General features: G+C 44.7%; 2 protein-coding genes across 6 annotated transcripts in view; one reads left to right on the top strand and one right to left on the bottom strand.

The window, feature by feature from the left end:
* Nucleotides 1-445, bottom strand: part of HMGB2 (high mobility group box 2) — a 2,544-nt gene extending 2,099 nt beyond the window's left edge. For 2 of the 3 annotated variants that reach the window (XM_045286608.1, XM_004696124.3), the window contains exon 1: nt 325-445. The gene's annotated coding sequence lies outside the window, so the exon portion shown is untranslated. Of the gene's footprint in view, nt 1-313 lie in introns of all 3 variants that reach the window. The other variant, XM_045286609.1, reaches the window with a different exon arrangement.
* The window catches only part of SAP30 (Sin3A associated protein 30), a 45,263-nt gene continuing 24,181 nt past the window's right edge, over nt 137-21,218 (top strand). Inside the window, exons 1-3 of one of the 3 annotated variants that reach the window (XM_045286604.1) lie at nt 137-567; nt 5,601-5,728; nt 10,597-13,248. In XM_045286604.1, coding sequence (XP_045142539.1) covers nt 11,483-12,688 — 1,206 coding nt within the window. In that variant the 5' untranslated portion in view covers nt 137-567; nt 5,601-5,728; nt 10,597-11,482 and the 3' untranslated portion in view covers nt 12,689-13,248. Of the gene's footprint in view, nt 568-5,600; nt 5,729-10,587; nt 13,249-21,218 lie in introns of those variants that run through there. The other 2 variants (XM_045286605.1, XM_045286607.1) reach the window with 2 other exon arrangements.

The raw sequence follows: 21,218 nt of genomic DNA, 5'->3' as shown, positions 1-21,218 counted from the left end.
CCCGCCGCGGGCGCCCGGCACTCTCTTTCCTGACAGGAATGCTCCCCCCGCCCCCACGCCGCGAGCTCCGGCGCTGTCGCCCCTCAGACTTGTCGCCGCGCGAGCGACCCTCACAAACGACGCGACCCGGGTCCGGACGACCCCCTCGCCCTTCCGCCTGCTCCTGTGGCCAGCCTTCCAGAGCCCTGGCCGGCACCCCAAATTCCGCTGGCCGGGCCGAACCCCAAGAGCCACTGCGCCGACTCCCAAGAAGGCCGGAGGGGCAGGAGGACAGCGGGCCCGTGATACCGAGGGGATACGCATCGACTCTTGCCTGGTGCGAACCTAGAAGCTTCTCCTCAGTCCCGCGAGGCAGTCGGATCCGCCAGCGACGCTTCCTTCCACAGGCTCCGGCGTGAACTGGTTTATCGCTAACGCAATCCCCAGCCTCTTGTTTTGCAGACTTCTCCGCGCCACGGCAACTTGACGAGTCGGACCCCAGGCCACACCCCCAGCTCTCCCGATTGGTTCCGTTGATTATTCAAACCCGTGAAGGCCCCGCCTTCTAGCCACCGCTGCTTCCAATTGGTCGGTATCTCTCCAGGCTCGTCCCTCCTGCCTCCGCCTAGCACGTTCGGTGGGTCGTCCAGGTCGTTAACTCCCAGACCCGTTAGAACCGGTCTGGAGAGGAATGTAGTGCTTGATTCTGATTGGTGGCAAGCAAAGGGTTTGAAAAATGGCGGGCCTGACGCTGAATGGCTAGGGCGGGAAACTGGGGGAGTGGTTGGCCTGAAAGGGAAAGCCCCGCGAGATTTAAAAATACGAAGGCTGCAGGTCCGGGGTAGGTTCCGCGGGGTGTGTGGCGGTGACTGGGCGTCGGGGCGCGGGGGTAACAAAAGCAGCCGGCGGTCCAGCCCCTCCCCCGGTCTCTCGCCAGGCCCCGTCTCTCCCCTGGCGGCCACTCCGCTGCGTTGTCTCCTGGGAGCTGTAGTCGCTCGGCCCTGGGACCCGCACCTTGCCGAGAAACAATAAAGGGAGAGGGACTGAGTTGTGTGTCCTGTGGGCCGACTGCCCAGCTCGGCCCGTCGTCGCCGAGGCTGGGGGCAGAGCTCGGGGCGCGGGCGGCCGAGCCGCTGTCCAGCCTCTGGTGGGGCGTTGCAAAACCATCTGGAAGCGGGGCTCTAACAGCCGGTGGCGCTTTCCTCCGAAGGACCGACCCTCCCTCTCCGCTTTGTCTCGAACGTCGAAAGCGGAGGTAATCGCGGGCGGCCGAGGGCGGGGCGGGCGGCGGCTCTGGCCGGGGAACCGCTCTGGAGGCCGGGTCGCCGTCCGCCACCTGGGGCGGCAGCTTAGGAGTCACCTTGGTGGTTATGACCGCGTTTCCCTTATTTGGACTGGTCAGGTTTCTCTGTGCAATGTTAAAGATGCCTATGAGAACCCGATAAAAGCAATCGATCCTCTCCCAGACACCCCCCGCTCCCCAACTGCTTATGTTGAGCCGACAACAAGGCCTCGGATTCCTGCAAGCTCAAGTTTCAATCGGGTCTGGCGTCTGGCGAGCGCGCACCAAAACTTTCCTCTGGATGGGACGTCCCTGGCCATTGTAGTATGCTGTTGCCGTGTTGTGTTTGCTTTTGAGGGTTTGTTTGGTTATTGACTCCTAAGTTGTACTGACAGTTGGCTCCAACGTGGTGTTTGCCCTCATAAACTCGCTGCTTATTGGTTAGATCGTGCTCCTCTATTTCATTTGTTGTTGTGTGTGGTAAGTCCGTTCCGATTTAGAACAGCACCGTGGGGTTTCATTTCAGGGAATTCCAGGTCTTTAATTCCGCAGATCCATTGATAGATTCAAACTGCCAACCTTTCTGTTCAGGGCCAACCACTCAGCCATTGCACCACCAGGCCTGTTATATTTGGTAACCATGCTCATATATCAAAACCAGCAGCTATTTAAATTTACTAATGAAAACTAGGCTTAAAAAAAAAAAAGAAAACTAGGCTTTTAAGAAAATTATTCCGTGAACAGAATTATATGGATCAAACCCTTGGTCTTTAACATTTTCTATACATGAAGCTTCTATATCTGCAAAGCCAGTTACACTATAAAGGTATGATATAAAAATTTTTTAAATCCAAATTGAAAAAGAGCTCATATGATATTACTCAAATAGTAATAGCCAGGTCACTAATGTATTAGATATTTTTTAAAGTTTTAATTGTATACTCTTTTTCAGAATGTATATGTATATCTAGCTATGGCAAAAATAAATTGTGTTTATATAATTTAATTGGGCAGTTATATTCAAGAACTAACTGTATTGAATCTGTTAAGCATTAAGGCTAGCAGTAGAAATATATAGGTGGAAATTTATGCCCTCAGAAATTTACAGCCTAGGGAAAAAGAAACAAGGGAAACAAGAATACAACACAGTAGTTAAAATTGTCTGGTCATGGGAGCATTAGATGACCACCTAAGGCAGTTTGGACAGTAGAGAAAGCCTTCTGGGAAGATAGCATTTGCATTGAGTTGAGCATGTCAAGCAGGAAAAATAAAGGCATAAAGAGTTTTGAAAAGCCTGGATTGTTAGGGTCTACTAGAATTTCAGTATTACAGAAGCTCAAGTTGTGAACAAGAGATGTTGGATGGGCAGGCAACTTAAAAAGCAGTTTACTCCAGGCAAAAAGAATCCTGAAAAGTGGGATGGACAGTGAAATAATTTGACTTACATGTTAAGTGGCAGTGCCTATGACAGGAAATGAGGTCAAGGCTAGTTAGAAATCTATTCATCATTACGAAGGCTCTAATGTTGTAGAAAGAGAAGTATTGGCACTAGATGTGAGAATTTCATATATTATGCATGTATGGGAATACATATATGAGGTAACAAACTTAAAGATAGGCTACACTGCCTTGTTATCTCCAGGCCTTAAAAGCTTTCTATGGAGGCCCGGTGATGTGGTTACGCAGTGGGTGTGGTCATCATGTTCAAAACCACCAGCTCTTCTGTGGGAGAAATAAGGGCTGTCTACTCCCTTATACAGTTACGGTCTCACAGAGCCAATTTTTTTACCCTGACATAGGGTAACTATGAATGAGTGGGCATTGACTCACGGGAGTTTGCAGGGATTTTTATAAGCGTTCTCCCTTTGATAGTGTATAGTATTACCACTTTTGTATTGTTTGTTTCAGTGGAAAATATTAGCGTTTTCCTTCTCCAACAGGTTACTGGGTTTTGTAGGTGGCACAATGGTTAAGTACTGGACTGCTAACCGAAAGATTAGTGTGGTTCAAACCCACCAATGCCTCTAAGGGAGAAAAGACCACATGATCTACTCCTGTAAAGATTACAGTTCAAAACTCTGTGAAGCAGTTCTACTCTGTACTGTAAGGTGGGACATGAGTGGGAGTCAATTCCATGACAAACAACATACATACACATACATAGACTTCACCAAATGGAAAAATGGAATTACAAGATAATGGGATTTTCACACAAACTTTGAAGCCCCCTCCTACACACTAGTGCTGTTCAATTGACTCATAATGATCCCAGGTGTGTCAGAATAGAAGTGTGCACCATAGGGTTTTCAATAGCAGGTTTGTCAGTGAGCCTGGTTGCGTAGTGGTTATGCATTGGGCTGCTAACTGCAAGCTCAGCAGTTCAAAGCCATAGCAACTCCACAGCAGGAAGACCAGGTTTCCCACTTCTGTAAAGAGTTACAGCCTTGGAAACCCACAGGGCCTGTCTACCCTGTTCTATAGGGTCACTGTGAGTTGTGAGTGAGTTACTTTAAAACAGCATTTGATGAAGAGTTAGATAACTGTCCAGTGGAATGAAATAAGTGGACCAAACTTTAAAGTTTTTGCTCATACATGGTATTCTATTAAAATAATCTCACTATGATTTGTTTTTAATTCTTTGTATGACACTGGTATATCACTTTGTTAGCCAAGCTGCCTGAGTTCAGTATCCGATGAAATGAACATATAGCATTAAGCGTTAAGCTAATTATGGATTATGATTGAAGCTGTTTTCAGAGTAGTCCCTGCTTCATGTATATGACTATTCTGTATATAAATTGGAGCTTAACTGCAGCAGAATCAGCCTGGAAGGATTGGATTTTGCTAATTATTTAAATTTCTATAATTTACTAGGTCATTTATCCTGAAAATTTGGACTTCAGTCATCACACTAGTTTAGGGTATATTCATGGAACTATGTATGTATATATATGTGTATATACACACACACACACACACACACACACACACACATATATAGTGTAATTCTCCCATCAAAAGATTTATTGACATTGAATAATAAATTCTCAATTGCTATTTATGACTAATTACCTCATACAGTTATCCAAAATTACCAGTAAGTATATTTATAGAAAGTTGCATTAGGTAATGAGAAAAAATAAAAAACTACTCTGAACACACAGTTTCTCAAAGATAAAAAGTTTGAGTTCCATATTTTTCAGTTTTAAAGACGGGAAGGTGAACTATATTACCAAGCAGGCAATACCTACTTGTGGGTAGATCAGTGATTCTGAGCCAAACTATGCTCACAGTACAGCTGTGAATTATTTGAAATGTTCCTTCTAAGGATCAACTTTTGAGAGACTAGGATTCTTACTCCCACAAAGAGTTAGTGTCAGAAACCCATAAGACTGTTCTACACTGTCTTACAGAGGCACTTTGAATCAGAATTGGCTCAATAGTAGTGATTTTGAGCCTTCATTTTAGTAACTTCTACCAAATGATAGGGTGAGACTCCAAATGAGGCGTTTGTAGCGCACCATGGGGATTGAAAAGCTTATAAGGTACATGGCACCCTTTTGGAGTGGGGCTATGCATATAAGGTGTATGGAATCCTAAAAGGAAACTGGTCAACTTTGCCATCCCACTATGTATAAAATGAGCCATCTCAGAGACAAAGAAAGGGAATCTCACTACCATCACACACAAAAAAGCCAAGAGTGGAATGAGATCCACTGAACCTCCTTAGTCCTGGAGACAGCTGTGCTATCAGAACTGGTGGAAAGCAGTGGCAGAGACACAAGGCAGCTTTGGAGAGAAGGTGGGTTCTCCAGCTCATGGGTCAAAGATGCTGAGTATTTTTGAATAGGAGACTTGGTAGCAGAGTGGAGTGACTTAGGACATTTGTCTGGAGAGTTAGGTTTCCCAAGGCATGGAGCTAGGGTTGTGCTGCTGTCTTTGAACCAAGGCTTACTGTTGGAGCAGGGTGATTGAACACATAATTGGCAGAACTAAAAGGTTTTTAACTTTAAGACCTGAGACACTATATCTTTTAATAGCCGGACTACATCAGCTCTCTTCACCACATTTGCTTATGCACCCATTTTGTCTTTAGTGATTGTGTCGGGAAGGTGAGCATCTCAGAGTGCCTGATTATTATAACAAAGTGTTTTTGTGTTGAGGAAGTACTTGAGTAGAAGCCCAATGTCCATCTGCTTCCTTAATACTAAACCTAAAAATATATGTACATAGATCTATTTACCCATTGTCATATATAAATATATTTACATATGCACATACCTGTAGCCCAAACTCGAGTTTGCCCTTTGTAATAAAGTTTTGCTTTGTTACTCTGCAGCTGCTTGTGAGTCAGTGGTCTTTGGTGGGGCGACTCCGTAACATTTGGAGGCCCCAGCGAGATCCAGCCCACCGTCGCTGACTTACACCTGGTGGTCCGGATCCTACCTCCTTCCCTGCATGGCGCCGGTAAGTCAGGCCTGGTTTCTTTTATTCTGGTTTTTGATGCGCGCCTTTTAAAATTGAGATCTCGTAGGTAGGGAGATGAGAAGGCAGGACGCTGCATTTACTTCTCACTCCAGGCTGAGGCAGTGACGACTGACCGAAGCCCAGGGGAGTCATGGGGAGGCCTTGGCTCCAATCTCTCTTTCCTCAGTGGGAGGAAAGAGAATCAGCGTCTGGATTCTTTTCAGAATCTAGACAACATAGTCTCCAGCGGGGAGACATTTTCGCGAACAGACTCTCTGGTTTCAATTTAACTCTTTGATCGTCTGACTGACTGAATTTTCCACGTGGACAAGTTCCTTCTGCCTTTACCCCCTTCCTTCTGTCTTCTTTGGACTTTTCTTTTTTGGACTAATTCTCATTCTCGCCTGTGGCTGTGGAGCGGTGGCCCCTAAGGAGTGGAATAGAAGAAAGAAAATTGTGTGGATTCTTCTTTACATCTGTATTTGTTGTCTCTTAGTTTTGCCTCCGTGTCTTCTCCCCGTCATCATGGGACAAAGCGCTTCAAAGACTTCCTCCCCTTCGCCACTTGAATGCCTAACTAAAAATTTTTCTGATTTCAGGGCGCATGGGGAAGCCTATGGTGTATCTTTAAATGTTTTTGATTTACGTAAATTTTGTGGTTCTGAATGGCCTTCCTTTGGACTCTCTTGGCCATAGGAAGGGCCCCTGGATATAAATTTGTGTGCAAAAATACAGAGGGTGTGTTATGGAAATCCCGGTCACCCGGACCAAATTCCCTACATAGATGTTTGGATTGATATTTTGTATGACTTCCCCAAGTACCTCAGGGATTGTGGGTTAAAGAAATTGCCTTTACCTCCTCGGAAGCTCTTGGTTCTAAAACCCAAGATCCCTAAACCCACAGAGTCCCCCAGTGCTCCCCCTGTGTTGCCCCCCCGGAAAATGATGAGCCCGTTTCGCACCTTTATCCCCCTCTTCCTCCATACTCCTCACCCGAGTCTTCTTCGAACTCGGCCTTCAGTCCACCCCACACGCACTCGCGGGATGGACAGAGTAAGCCAGAAAAACCGGCAACCGCGGGGCAATTTCCCTTGCGGGAAGTTGGGGGGCCTGAGGGGTTCACTCGGCGCGTCTATGTACCTTTTACAACCTCCAACCTGTATAATTGGAAAGGGCAAAATCCCCCTTTTAGCGAGGACCCCCAGGGACTAATAACCCTTTTAGAATCTGTTTTTTACACCCATCAACCTACATGGGATGATTGCCAGCAGCTGTTAAATGTTTTGCTCACTACTGAAGAAAGGGAACGCATAAAGGCAGAAGGAAGAAAAGCTGTTTTAGGCAGGGACGGGGAACCAACTTCCAACCTATCCCAGATAGAGGAAGCGTTCCCCAGGATAAGACCGGATTGGGACCCCAACACCTCTGCAGGAGAGAGGAGCCTCACCCGATACCGCTCAACTTTATTAAAGGGTCTAAAGGGAGCAGGAAAAAAGCCTACTAATTTATCAAAAGTCACTGAAGTTAAACAGGGGCCTAAGGAAAGCCCCACGGCCTTTCTTGAGAGGCTGCAAGAGGCTTATCGGGTGTACACCCCCATAGACCCCAGCGCCCCAGCTAACCAAGCAGCCCTGGTTATGCAGTTTGTAGCACAGTCAGCTCCTGATATTAGAAAGAAACTGCAAAAATTAGAAGGGTTTGAGGGCAAGTCTCTCTCTGAACTCCTGGCAGTGGCCCAAAAGGTTTTTGACAACAGAGAAGACCCAGCAGAGGCAACCCGGGCCCTTACTCAAAAAATGGCAAAAGTACTTTTGGCCACAGAGGCCGGGGCCCGCCGTCCCCGAAGCCTCTCACGAAAGGGAAATTTCGGCCAGAAACAGCGGCGGCCCAACCAGCCGCGTCTCGGAAAAGATCAGTGTGCTAAGGACACTGGAAAAACGAGTGTCCTAACCAAGGACAAAGAAAACCCAAAGAACCCTCCGCCCCCATCCTAATGGAAGAGCTAGAGTGATGGGGCCGGGGTTCAGCACCCCCCCATGAACCCAGGGTGACTCTCATGGTGGGGGACAAACCAATTGATTATCTAGTGGACACTGGAGCAACCCATTCGGTGCTCACCACACCCATTGGCCCACTCTCCAAGGACACTGCAAAAATTGTCGGGGCTACAGGAAAGGTAAAAGCATACCCGTGGTCATCAGCCAGAGTTTCTAACCTAGGAAAAAGAACTGTAACCCACTCTTTCTTAGTCATTCCAGAGTGCCCTACCCCCCTCCTGGGACAAGACCTGCTCAGCAAGCTGAAGGCCACCATCTCCTTCAAAGAGAACTCCATGCAGGTACAAACGGGGGCCGGAACACTGCTGGTGTCGTTCCCAATTGAAGAAGAGTACCACCTCTTCTCAGTGGCAGACGCCAGACAAGAACCCCAAGACCTTAGGGGACTCCTAGAAAATTGGAAAGCCACAATCCCTGATGTGTGGGCAGAAACAAACCCCCCGGGTCTGGCCAAACAACGGGCACCCATTATAGTTCAATTAAAAAGCTCTGCTACTCCAGTTCGAATAAAACAGTACCCAATAAGCCAAGAGGCTCGGAGTGGAATCAGCCAACATATCGCCCGGCTAAAGGCAGCTGGAATTCTAGTTCCCTGTCAGTCCAATTGGAATACTCCACTCCTACCAGTTAAAAAGGCTCAAACTGGCGACTACCGGCCAGTGCAAGATCTGAGAGAGGTCAATAAGCAGGTAGAAACTATCCACCCGACGGTGCCTAACCCATATACCTTACTCAGCTTACTAAAGCCAGAGCACTGCTGGTATACTGTGTTGGATTTAAAAGACGCTTTCTTCTGTCTGCCCTTGGCAAAGGAAAGCCAAAAACTGTTTGCCTTTGAATGGACTGACCCCGAAAAGGGAGAAAGTGGCCAGCTCACGTGGACACGGCTCCCACAGGGGTTCAAAAATTCGCCCACCATCTTTGACGAGGCTCTAAGTCAAGACTTACAAGAGTTTCGTCAAACTCATGGCCATGTGACTCTACTTCAATATGTTGATGACATATTATTGGCTGCCACAACCCTAACAGACTGTAAGGTTGCTACAGAGGATTTGCTAAAAACCTTAAGCCAACTAGGCTATAAGGTTTCTGCCAAAAAGGCCCAACTGTGTACAAACATCGTCACCTACCTGGGGTATGAGTTAAAGGATGGCAATCGAACTTTGTCAAACAGCAGAATCCAGGCCATCCAAGCTATCCCCAAACCCACCACCAAGAAGCAGGTACGTGAATTCCTGGGGGCAGTAGGATACTGCCGCCTGTGGATCCTGGGCTTTGCAGAAATAGCAAAACCACTTTATGCAGCTACCGGAGGAAAAAAGGCAGAACTGATATGGACAGAGGTGGAAGAAAAGGCTTTCCAGGAGCTGAAGACTGCACTGGTAAGTGCTCCTACCCTAGCCCCTCTGCATGACTGAAGGAGCCTTGAGTGCCCTAGCGTCCATAAGACCTGACCTGTCAGATGTTCCTCTGCCGGATGCTGAAGAGACCTTATTCACGGATGGCAGCTGCTTCATAGAAAACGGAACGCGAAAGTCAGGAGCAGCGGTGGTCACAGAAAAGCAAGTACTTTGGGCACAGGCTTTGGGTTCACAGACTTCTGCTCAAAAGGCAGAGCTAATTGCCTTAACCAAAGCGCTAGAGTGGAGCAAAGGTAAAAAGATAAACATTTACACGGACAGCCGGTACGCGTTCGCCACTGTCCACATTCACGCAAGCATCTATAAAGAGAGAGGACTATTAACCGCAGGAGGAAAGGACATTAAACATGCCACAGAAATCTTAAACCTCCTGGCCGTGGTATGGGCACCGCAAAAGGTGGCTATCATGCACTGCAGGGGGCACCAAAAAGACTCTTCCCCCATATCTAACGGCAACAGGCTGGCTGATCAAGCCGCGCGCCAAGTAGCCGGCTCTAAAGCCATCCTGCCCCTGCTGGAACCCTCTAGCGGCATCGAGCCACCCCATTACTCACAAGTTGATCAAGAGCTGGCCCAAAGGTATGGTGGAAGAACGTCAGCTTCCGGATGGATTACCCTGGAAGATGGTAGGAAACTGTTGCCCCAAGCTGTAGGAATAAAATTAATCAAACAGATGCATGCTAAATTACACCTCAGCGGGCCAAAATTGGCAGAACTCCTGCACAAAGATTATGTAATTAAAGGACTGTACCAGCTAGCCAGAAGTGAAACTGCAAGGTGTCCAGTATGCGCCCAGGTAAATGCTAACCCTGTCCCAGTTTATCACCCAGGACAAAGGTACCGTGGAAAAGCACCAGGTGAACACTGGGAAGTTGATTTTACCGAGCTCCCACGGGCACCAGGAAACTACAGGTACCTCCTTGTTTTTATAGACACTTTTTCCGGCTGGACAGAAGCCTACCCAACAAAGGGAGAGACTGCCCTCATTGTAGTTAAAAAGTTAGTCTCCGAAATTATTCCCCGATTCAGACTCCCCATGTTCATAGGATCTGACAATGGCCCGGCGTTTACCGCCAAGTTAACAAAATTACTAACTGGGGTGCTAAAAATCAATTGGAAGCTGCATTGTAGTTATAGACCTCAAAGCTCAGGGCAGGTAGAAAGAGCAAATAGAACAATTAAAGAAGTCCTCACTAAGTTAAAACAAGAAACTGGCGGAGATTGGGTTAGCCTCCTACCTTTTGCCTTGCTTCGAGTAAGATGCATGCCCCAAAAGCATGGTTATTCTCCATTTGAAATAATGTACGGATTCTCACCCTCATTGATACCCAAGATTGGAAGTGAAATGCTAAATGAAATTAAATTACATAACATGGTTGAGTCATTACAGGCATTACAAGCAGTGCGTCAGTGGATCAGAAGCCAGGTGCCGTCCAGAAAAACTCTAACCCACTACGAAGGAAACCAAAAGCTTCTCTTCAATCCCGATGACCTGGTATGGGTGAAGAAACTAAGCCCAGGCCAATTAGAACCACACTGGGAAGGACCGTACCCTGTTGTCCTGAGCACCTCAACTGCGGCAAAGGTTGCTGGAAAGCAACATTGTATACATCACACCAGACTAAAGAAGGTGGCCGAAAACGAAGGCAAAACATGGAAACTAAGTCCCCAGTCCAAAAAAGGCTCACTCAAACTAAAGTTTGTTTGTTCCTAAGTCTTGTCTTTACAGGTCTCGGCAACACGAAGGCGGCCTCCAACCCCCACAACCCACAAGAGTTTCTATGGACCCTTTCTCAAACCCTGAGCGGAAGACACCTACAAGCTGTCGCCAGCAACAAAACTAAGCATGCGCCAACCTTTCAGATCGACCTCTGTAAGTTGATGGACAAATGGATGTGGGGGAGCCGCGGTTTCCCAAACCAAGGGGTCCTCCCAGACCAAAAAGGCTGTGACACTTCAGAAGGAAGCCATGTCATCGCCTCTGCTTCCATATACGGGTGCCCTAGTACCTTAGGAACCAGAATTTATCTGCCCGACTGTGGAACTCATGAGGACTATTATTGTGCAAAGTGGGGATGCGAAACCATAGGCTCATGGTTGCACATCAGCCATAGAGACCGCTTTATTACGTCAGTCGCATACAATCCACCACCTCTATTCGAATAACAGTGCTCCAACCTCACAACTTTGTTTGGCAAGGAGGGAAAACTTGGGGACTAAGACTTTGGACTTACGGGTATAATCCGGGAACTGAAATCACCATACAAAAAACAGTAATGCCAAGACCTAAAATTTCCGTGGGCCCATTGAACCAAGTACCCATAATAGCCCCTCAAGCACGTCCTACCCTCGCCCAACCGCCCCCAACAACCTCTGGGCAAACTACTCTCCCACTGAATACCGCTAAAATTAGTAACTTAGACATTCCAAAAATGGAGGAAAAACCTGCGTTAAAAACACTTGATGTTATGTTTTCCTTCTTAAATCATACTAACCCAAATGTTACTAGTGACTGTTGCTTATGTCTCAACCCGGAGCCGCCATTCTACGTGGGAATCGCTGCCAATGCATCCTTTGGATCATCAGACCGAGACATCAAAAACCTGAGTAACGCAGACCATTGCGGCTGGGGAAAGGAGCCTAAGCTAACACTTGGAGACATATCAGGGCAGGGACTGTGCATTACCGCTTTCTCAACTTCAACATCGCCTCAAAGGTCTGTCTATCGGGACATTTGCCAAACTTATGTTCACCCCAGCAACAAGTCCAACCAATGGTTCCAAGCCCCAAATGGAACGTGGTGGGCATGTACAAATGGAATTACCCCTTGCGCGTATGCTCCCTCACTTACTAACAACCTTTGTATTCTAACCCACATTGTTCCACAGGTATATTATTATTCAGGAGAAGGGGGGCGTGAGCATCTTAACCTTGACTCTCGCCACCTCTTGGGACGTTTCAAACGTGTGCCTGTGTTAGTTCCAGTTCTGCTAGCACGAGGAGTTGCTGGAGCTACCGCAATTGGGAGTACAGCTCTAGTAAAAGGAGCTGACTTCACTTCTCTCAGCCTGCAAGTTAACCATGATCTCCAAGCCTTAGAAAAATCAGTGACCGCTCTTGAAACCTCCCTAAGCTCCCTAGCAGAAGTAGTGTTGCAAAATAGAAGAGGCTTAGATTTGTTGTTTCTAAAACAAGGAGGTTTATGCATGGCATTAGGAGAAGCATGCTGTTTCTATGTCAATCATTCTGGTGTAATTAGAGAAGGTATGAGTCAGCTTAGAAAACGACTGCAAGATAGAGAAAATGCTTTAACAAGCCAAGAAAATTGGTATCAAAGAATGTTTTCAGCTTCACCCTGGCTCACATCTTTGCTTAGTACTATTGCTGGACCCCTTATCTTGCTTATACTAACGCTCACTGTAGGTCCATGTGTGTTAAATGCCTTCCTCAAGTTAAATCAAAAACCGCTTACAAGACGTTAAGTTAATGGTCCTTAGAACTAATTACCAAGCTTTAGCAAACATAGAAAGTGAAGAATCAACTATTTGATTCAGTTACTAGGAGAGGAGGGAATGTTAAGGCTCAATAGAATGAAGGAGCTTGACTTAAGCTACTCCATTTTGAATTGTGTTACTCCATTTTGAAACTATGTTATCTCTAACATGAAAAACAAGTCGTAAAAGTAAGCCACTATCCATTTTGAATTGTGTTACTCCAGTTTGAAACTATGTTATCTCTAACAGATGAAAAACAAGTCGTAAAAAGTAAGCCACTGTGACCTTGCACATATCCATTTGCAAGTGTCAGCCAGGAACATCTGGCACAAGATAAACTGAACAGAACATACCTAACTGCCCACATCCTGTTATCTTGAGCAAACATCCCCATTCTGTACTCTACCCCCTTCTCTTTGTTGGTTAGAAAGGTATAAAAGGAAAAAGAAAATTTTGCTGAGCGCTTCAGCTTTGGACCCTGCGTGGCCATGCTGTAGCCCAAACTTGAGTTTGCCCTTTGTAATAAAGTTTTGCTTTGTTACTCTGCAGCTACTTGTGAGTCAGTGGTCTTTGGTGGGGCGACTCCGTAACAGGGACCAATATTGAGAGTAGCCATACCAGGAGGGGAAGGGGAAGGTGGGGTAAAAAAGGGGGTACTGAACACAATGACCTACCTATAACCCTCTCCCAGGGGCATAGACAACAGACATGGGCGTGGGGGGAGACATCGGACAGTGCAAGACATGAAAAAATAATTTGTAAATTATCAAGGGTTCATGAGGGAGGGCGGGGGGAATGAGCTGATACCAGGGGCTTAAGTAGAAAGAAAATGCTTTGAAAATGATGATGGAAACATATGTACAAATGTACTTGTGACAATGTATGGATGTATGGATTGTGATGAGTTGTGCGAGCCCTCAATAAAATGATTTTTTTTTTTTTAAGATTTTTAACAGCTGCCCATCCAAGGGCCAGAGTGTGTCTCGGGACATGGCGGAGGAAGCTATCCTGATTAAAGAACCTTACCCTAAGTGTTTCTCACCTGAATTATAACTTCCCTAATATACTCCAGAATCCTGGGTATTGTGAGTTCTGTGCGGCCATTGCAGTGGATTACCAAGCCCAGCAGAGAAGTACAGTGTTCCATGGGAGGGATGGTTGATGTCTGGTGCTGAAAGGACTGAAAGACGGAGGCATGTCTGCCCTCCACCTCATAGGAATTGATTCAGCCTTGAGGTAATGGTGATAATGATTCTTCTCTTCCCCACTTGTGAAATTAGAGGAGGCCAGACATTCCTGTCACCATTTTTGTACCGGCTTAATTCAGAGATTGAATTAATATAGTCTACAGTGTATTTTTCTGGAAACCTGAAAAGAAAAATTAAGAAATGAAAAGATCTCACTCTGCTAAAATTTAGAATACAATGTAAAAAAGTCAGTGTTTTGTTGTTTTTTTCAACACACCATTGTAAATTAAAAATGTGGTACATGGCACCCTAATACAGAAATTAGTCAATTTTGTTAGCTCACTAAATATAAAATGAGCCATTCCAGTGGCAGAAAAGGGAATCTCAGTACCATCGAAGAAGAGCTAGGAGTGCATATGTGCATCTTTTGTGTCCAGGATCCTGCTCTGAACCTCATTCCTGGAGACAGAAAGTTATGATACCAGCAATTCCATTTGATGTTCTCTAACTTCACAAGGGGAAAGGAAGAGTTACCATTATCAACATCAAATACTCAAGGCGGAGTTCTGTAAGTCAATAGTTTGACCTGCCTCCACCTTCCAATCATCCTGCCCAAGGCACTGCCTCTCAGCGGGGTTCAGTAGTTCACTGCAGTGGTCATACAGACCTCTCAACCCCCTAGTGGGGTTTATTAGAGAGGTTAACTGGTTACAATTCAGATAAAGGCAATACTCAGAATGTATTTGTTTAGTCAGAACTGTTTCTTTGCTATGCTCACAGGCAGGCATGTCTCTGGCTCTCAGCCTCTTAGCCGGGCTTTTGTCCTGCTTGGGCGGTGTTAAAAAACATTAAGGCTGCTAATAAATACCCAAAGGGGATCCACTCCACTATAATCCTTAAACTGAAGGCATTCAGCTCCCCTAATTAAGTGCCTAGAGGTACCCTACTCCACAAGCCAGCCTCGTGCCCCATCAGCCCCTCTGGGAGAAAGAGGACTTTCTACTCCTGTAAAAAGTTAGTCAGAAACTTACAGGAGCTACCCTATCCTACAAGGTCACTGAATCGGAGCCGACTTGATGGCAGTGAATTTGTTTTCTTTTATAAATTCTGTGGGTTGGGAAGGTCACCATTCCATCTCATTGTCTGATTCCTGCGTCTGCTGCTATTCCTTGACCTTTCTCCTCTTTGTCTCAAGCTGTTTCCTGGATCAAGAAGGTTCAGTACACAGGAATCTTGAGATCCAAAGGATGCACCCTGTTTCTGGCTCTTCTCTCATGCTAGAAGTGAGATTTCCCCTGCCCTACTTCTAAGATGACTCATTTTATGCTTAGCAGGATGTCAACCACAATCCTGTTAATCATTCACAGCTGAATCATTATCTAATAATTATCTTCCCTTATGTTTTTACTCCAATCCATCAGGAAAATGAAGGCCATTTGATGGGTGTATCAAAGACTATCGCTAGAAGAACCAGATTAAATAATCGCTGCATTAATATTTTTGTGTAACTTTTTGTGAATTTTAACAAATCCAGGTACCATCATTTAGCTCCACCTCAGAATAACTCTTTAGATGTCCAAATAGAACTGTGCTCTGTAGGGTTTTCAACAGCCCATTTTTCAGAAGCAGATCACCAGGGCTTCCGAAGTACCTATAGGGGGGCTCAAATGTCCAACCTTTTGGTTAACAGATGAGCTGGTTAACCTTTTATACCACTTAGGGACCCTCTAGTGTATCTAAAATAACCCAAATATCAAAAAATATACTTCCTATAAGTCCCCACTACCACAATTAGAGGTGAAAGGAAATATTGCAAAGGATCTGTTTTTAAAAGCCTTAAAGATCTGTACAAGCTACCAGAAGATAACTTGCTGAACTAAAATTCCAGTCCGAGAAGAGCTCTTGGGTATGTAGATGATTTTTTTTGAACATTTATAGACTTTAGACGTGAAATTTCTGAGAATCAATCTGACTTGAATCAGCCTGAAAGAAATTTACAAACCTAAAGAGAATCCACCAAACTCGTTAGTAGTGTACAGTTCACATGATAAATGGGAGAGTAGAGGACGCCTAGACATACATAATGACCTGCTCTTATTTGGATGTTTCCTGAACCCTAAGAGGTAGGAAGCTATGCCAGAAGCTTCTAATAGAGTGAAGTCTCCCAAGGCGTCATTGTGTGTTAGGGGAGAAATATTGTTGACTTTTGTTTCGATATCCAGGGAGAACGCCAGAATTTAAAATGTTTCAGATAGACAAAGGCTGACAGACCTTATTGTCAGCAGTACTGCCTAAGTCAAATGATTGTAGACGTAAATGATTGCATGGACTTCAGAGGAGGGCAGAGGGAAATACCGATGCGGGTAACACTGTACCAAGTATCTCAGTATTGCCTATTTTCAAACATACTGATTGCAATGTTTTATGGACTTTTAAAGTATGTGGACTGAAATGTGTGACAACAGCACAAAGAGTAAAAGAGGAATAAAATTTTAAACTGGTGTAGAGGTCATCGTTCAAGAAGTAGTTAATGATTGTATTAAACTAATAAGCCCAATATGCTACTCCTTGATTTGAATTTGAGTTAGTTAATACGTACTTTTTCATGTATTATATACATTAAACATTTTAAGTATTTTAAGTGGTAATAAATCTTTGTTTTAGTAGCTTATTCAATCACTTTAGACAAAGTAAAATATTGCAAGAATTAAAATGTATAAATTGTACAACCTATCAAATTACTTTTTTAAATTATAGCCCATCAGGCCTTACATTGTTGTCCTTGGTTGCCATGGAACCGGTCCCAACTCATGGCAACCTTACGTATTATAGAATATTGCTCACTCTTGTCCCGTCTTCATGGTTCTTCGTATATTTGAGCCCATAGTTAGTCTGTACTAAAAAGCCAGCATGCCACCCCTCTATCATGGGTGATTTGTCATGCTGTGGTTGTTTGCTTGATGTGATGCTGGAAGCTTTCAAATACCATTAGGGTCATTAAGACAAACCTAGGACTTGTGCTTTCTTCCAAAAATTAGCCAATGAAAACTTTTGGATCATAAAATTTTTGTACCCAAGCAATCGTGGGAATGATACAGAAGTGGTCATTTTTTCCTTCCACAATTCATGGTATAGCTATGAATGGGACTAACTCAAGGCACCTAACATTTCTACTCTGCAAGTGGAAAATTAAGTCATCATTGTTAACTGTGGTTGAGTTGGTCCCCAAGCTAGGTGACCTAATGTACAGTTGTGAGACAGGTAGTGGCCGCAAATCAGAATGATAAGCCTGATTAAACCTAGATATTTCACGTAGAAAGCAAGAAGTACACTATGAAACCACTGTTTTTATACATCCAAATTACATATCTCCATTGCCACTGAGTTGATTTTGACTCAGAGTGGCCCTATACTACAGGGTTTCTAAGATTGTAAATCTTGATGGGAGTAGTCGCTGGTGGGTATGAACCACGGACCTTTCAGTCAACAGCTAAGCGTATACCCTCTATGCTAACATGTAAAGGCTCTTTACATTCAAAATAATCTAGAGAAATTTAAACCCGAGTAATGAGAACTGTGGAATACAATACGAAGCTAGGGGATCCTTTGAAAAGTGAATACAACTAATCTAAAGAACTGGAACCCTGTCTGATGCCAATGGTTAAGCACCTAAACAAATAACTTCACATACAAGAATTAGCACAAATCCAGTTCCTATGATGCAGAGGTCAAATGTATCCCAGATTTACACATTCTTTATTATACCACTCCATCTCTGACGCCAGCCACTCTTCCCTCCCTCATTTGGGTTTAGCAATTTGTTGCAACTGTCTCAAAGAACTCACGCTGTACTAAGAGGTTTGTTAAGAAACGGTACAACTCAGGGTTAGGAAGCATGTAGGTAAAATCTCCCTCTTTAGGACAGCTCTTTTAGCTCTTCTCAACCATACAGGCCTCCTCTTGGCTGTACTGCCTGTCACCCAGTTCTCTCCCAGACCTCTCATCTTCAGTTTTACAGGCCTTGGTCGTCTTACAAATCTATTAGGAAGTTCCTTGCTTTCTTTATGCTTCTCTTTTGGCTTGCAAAACTTTTATGGGATTGGTTGCAAATAAGGGGCTTCAAAAACCTTGTGGGAAAACAATTAAAAGATAACAAATTTTCCCATGAACATGTTAAAGATCCATTATATAAAAACAACTCCTTGTCAGTTCCAAAGCCTGGCCCTTCCCTAAGGCACCACATTCTAACCAAATTCTCACTTGGTAGGTCATAGACACTTCATTTGCACAATAGGTTACAATTTCATTTGCATAGTCCAAAGCCACTTCATTTGCATGTGCATAACTTGCAAGGTACACACCAATCACAGGGCAGAAAAAAAATCAAGTTTACAGCTTACTGAGGTATTGTTAATGATACAAGTAGCAAAACCTTTGGGATAGAAACTAGGACAATAGTAACATCTCAAGAGTTTAGGAGGAAAAATTTATCCTGCTATTTAAAAGAAAAAAAGGCCAAAGGCAACGTAAAGCAAATCATTTCACCATGGCATCTGACTACTAGACAAAAGATTGGCAGTTTAGACCTACCCAAGGTCCCTCAGAAGACCTGGCAATCTATTTCCAAAAAATGACGGCCTTGACCCTCATAAATAGGGAAGGATACAAATACAGAGGAGTCACAAATTGACAAGTGGGATATACTGAAGATAAATCACCTGCGTACATTGAAAGAATTCACCAAGAGAGTAATAAGAGCCCACAGACTGGGAAAACATCTTTAGCAATCACACATCAGACAAAGGCCTTATTACTAAAATATATAATACTGTGCAAGCTTACAATAAGAAAAAAAAACTAACTGCCCACTGAGGAGGTGGGCAAAGGACCTAAACAAAAGCTTCACAGGGGCAGAAATCGGAATGGCCAATAAACATGAGAAAATGTTCCCGATCTTTAGCCATAAGAGAAATGCAAATTAAAACAACTATGAGATACCACCTAACATCCTCAAATATAGCCCAATTCAAAAGGTCAGAAAGTAAGTGTTGGAGGGGCTGTGGGGAGATAGGAACTCTCGTCCACTGCTGGTGGGCCTGTAGGTATGCACAGCCATTATGGAAATCAATTTAGTGATATATAAAACAGATGGAGATTGAGCTACCATACGACCCAGCAATCCCCCTACTGGGCATATACCCAGAAGAGGCAAGAAACAAACCATTGGCAGACATCTGTGCTCCAGAGTTCATCGCGGCACAGTACACAATTGCAAGGAGTTGGAAACAACCCGAATTTCCATTAATAGACAAATGGATCAAAAACTGTGGTACATACATACAATCGAGTAGTATGTGTCCCTAAAATGCAGCGATGAACGCATGAAGTACATTGCCACATGGGAAGAACTGAAGGAAATCATGCTAAGTGAAGTTAGTCAAACAAAAGGACAATTACAACAGGAGTCCACTGAGGTGAGCTTTAAAAAAAAAAATGGGGCATGGGAAAAGCTACTGTATGCATACATCCCTGGGGTGAGGTCCAGCAACTATGATGGGCCAAACTCAATCCAGGGATACATACGGAAGCCAACTAAATAAAAGGGGGAAAGAAAGAGGAAAAAAAAGACATGGGTAGGTGGGGAGCAGGGCATTAATCCACCCAAGGGGAGGATATTGTTTATATCTCCACAGGAGAAGGAGAGAGAGACCAGGCTTCAAGCCAATGTGCCAAGATGTGAATACAACATACCGGCATGTACCAGGGAATCAATAGAGAGGTCTAGGGGCTGGCCCCAAAACCGATTATGTGGACACCACGACACCCCCGCCCCCCACCCAGAAGAATGCACTTCAGAGGACAGCATTGGGGCTACAGCTTGGGGAGAGGGGTGCATTGGATTAGAGCACACGGGAGAAACACAAAGGGATAGTGAGGGAAGAGAGGACATCCTGGCCCACCAAGCCCCAAGGACGATGTACCTGCTCAGGGCAGACAACGCACGGGGAGAACCGTAGGGCTGGCCCCACCACGCGGACACTGCATCTCTCACTGAACCATGACGTTGTAGGGGACAGCACTGGAAACTGAGAATAGTGCTCAGTTTGGCCCCATCATGCTGGGGCGAGGCACTGAGGACATGCAACAGGGGGAGCAGAGTGATGAAACCCTGGGGAATAACAAAAATAGACTTGGGAGTCAGTGTGGCACCCCATCAGACTCGACTGGAAAACACTCATAGTGGCCAACAAACAAACCTTGAACTATTTATAGACTTTGCCATTTTTGTCAGTGGCTTTCTTTTTGTTATTGTTATTTTGTACTTGCTTTTTGCTGTTATTGTTTTGTTGGTTTTGACTTCCTTTGTTGTTTTATTTGGCTTTGCCTATTTTTTTGCACTTATTAATGTATCTGCATGTCTATCTAGATAAGACAGGCAGGATAAATCAGAGATGAAAAGAACGGGACCAATGGTTCCAGTGGGATACGGGAGAATGGGAGGTGGAAGAAATGAAGTGCGTCGGGGAACCAACCCAGAGACAAGGGAACAACAAGAGAAATAAAATCAATGGAAGGAAGGTCTTAGAATGCCTGGTGGGGCTCAATCAAGAGCAATGTAGCAGCGAGGAATTACTAAACCTGGATGAAGGCCAAACATGGTGGGAGAAGAGAGAAATAAAAAGGAAATAGAGGGAAAGAACCAGGAGGCAAAGGACATTTATAGAGGCCTAAATACAGGCATGTCCATATGTAAATAAATATATAATGAGAGGGGAATAGAACTATGTACTCATGTATATGTTAAGAATTAAGGTTGCAGATGGACATTGGACCTCAACTCAAGTACTCCTTTAACACAAGAACACATTGTTCATAACTTATGACAAAACTATAATAAGTTGTAAATTATGAAAGGTTCATGAGGGAGGGGGAAAATGAGCAACTGATATTAAGGGCTGAGGTGGAGGGCAAATGTTTTGAGAATGATGAGGGCAGCGAGTGTACATACGTGCTTGACACAATGGATGGATGGATTGTGATGAGAATTGTACAAGCCCCCAATAAAATAATTAAATTTTTAAAAAAGAACATATTGTTCTAACAATCCAGCATTATGTGATGCTCACCTTCTCAACATGATCGCTGAAGACAAATGGATGCATAAGCAAATGTGAAGAAAGCTGATGGTGCCTGGCTATCAAAAGATAGAGCATCGGGGTCTTAAAGGCTTGAAGGTAAACAAGCGATCATCTAGCTGAGAAGCAACAAAGCCCACATGGAAGAAGCACACCAGCCTGTGTGATCATGAGGTGTCGATGGGATCAGGTATC

The sequence above is a fragment of the Echinops telfairi genome, unplaced genomic scaffold (genome assembly GCF_000313985.2).
Source record: "Echinops telfairi isolate 266 unplaced genomic scaffold, ASM31398v2 ScPeMD7_9;HRSCAF=40, whole genome shotgun sequence".
In the NCBI taxonomy this organism is placed as follows: Eukaryota; Metazoa; Chordata; class Mammalia; order Afrosoricida; family Tenrecidae; genus Echinops; species Echinops telfairi.
This window is presented reverse-complemented; position numbering and strand designations above follow the sequence as displayed.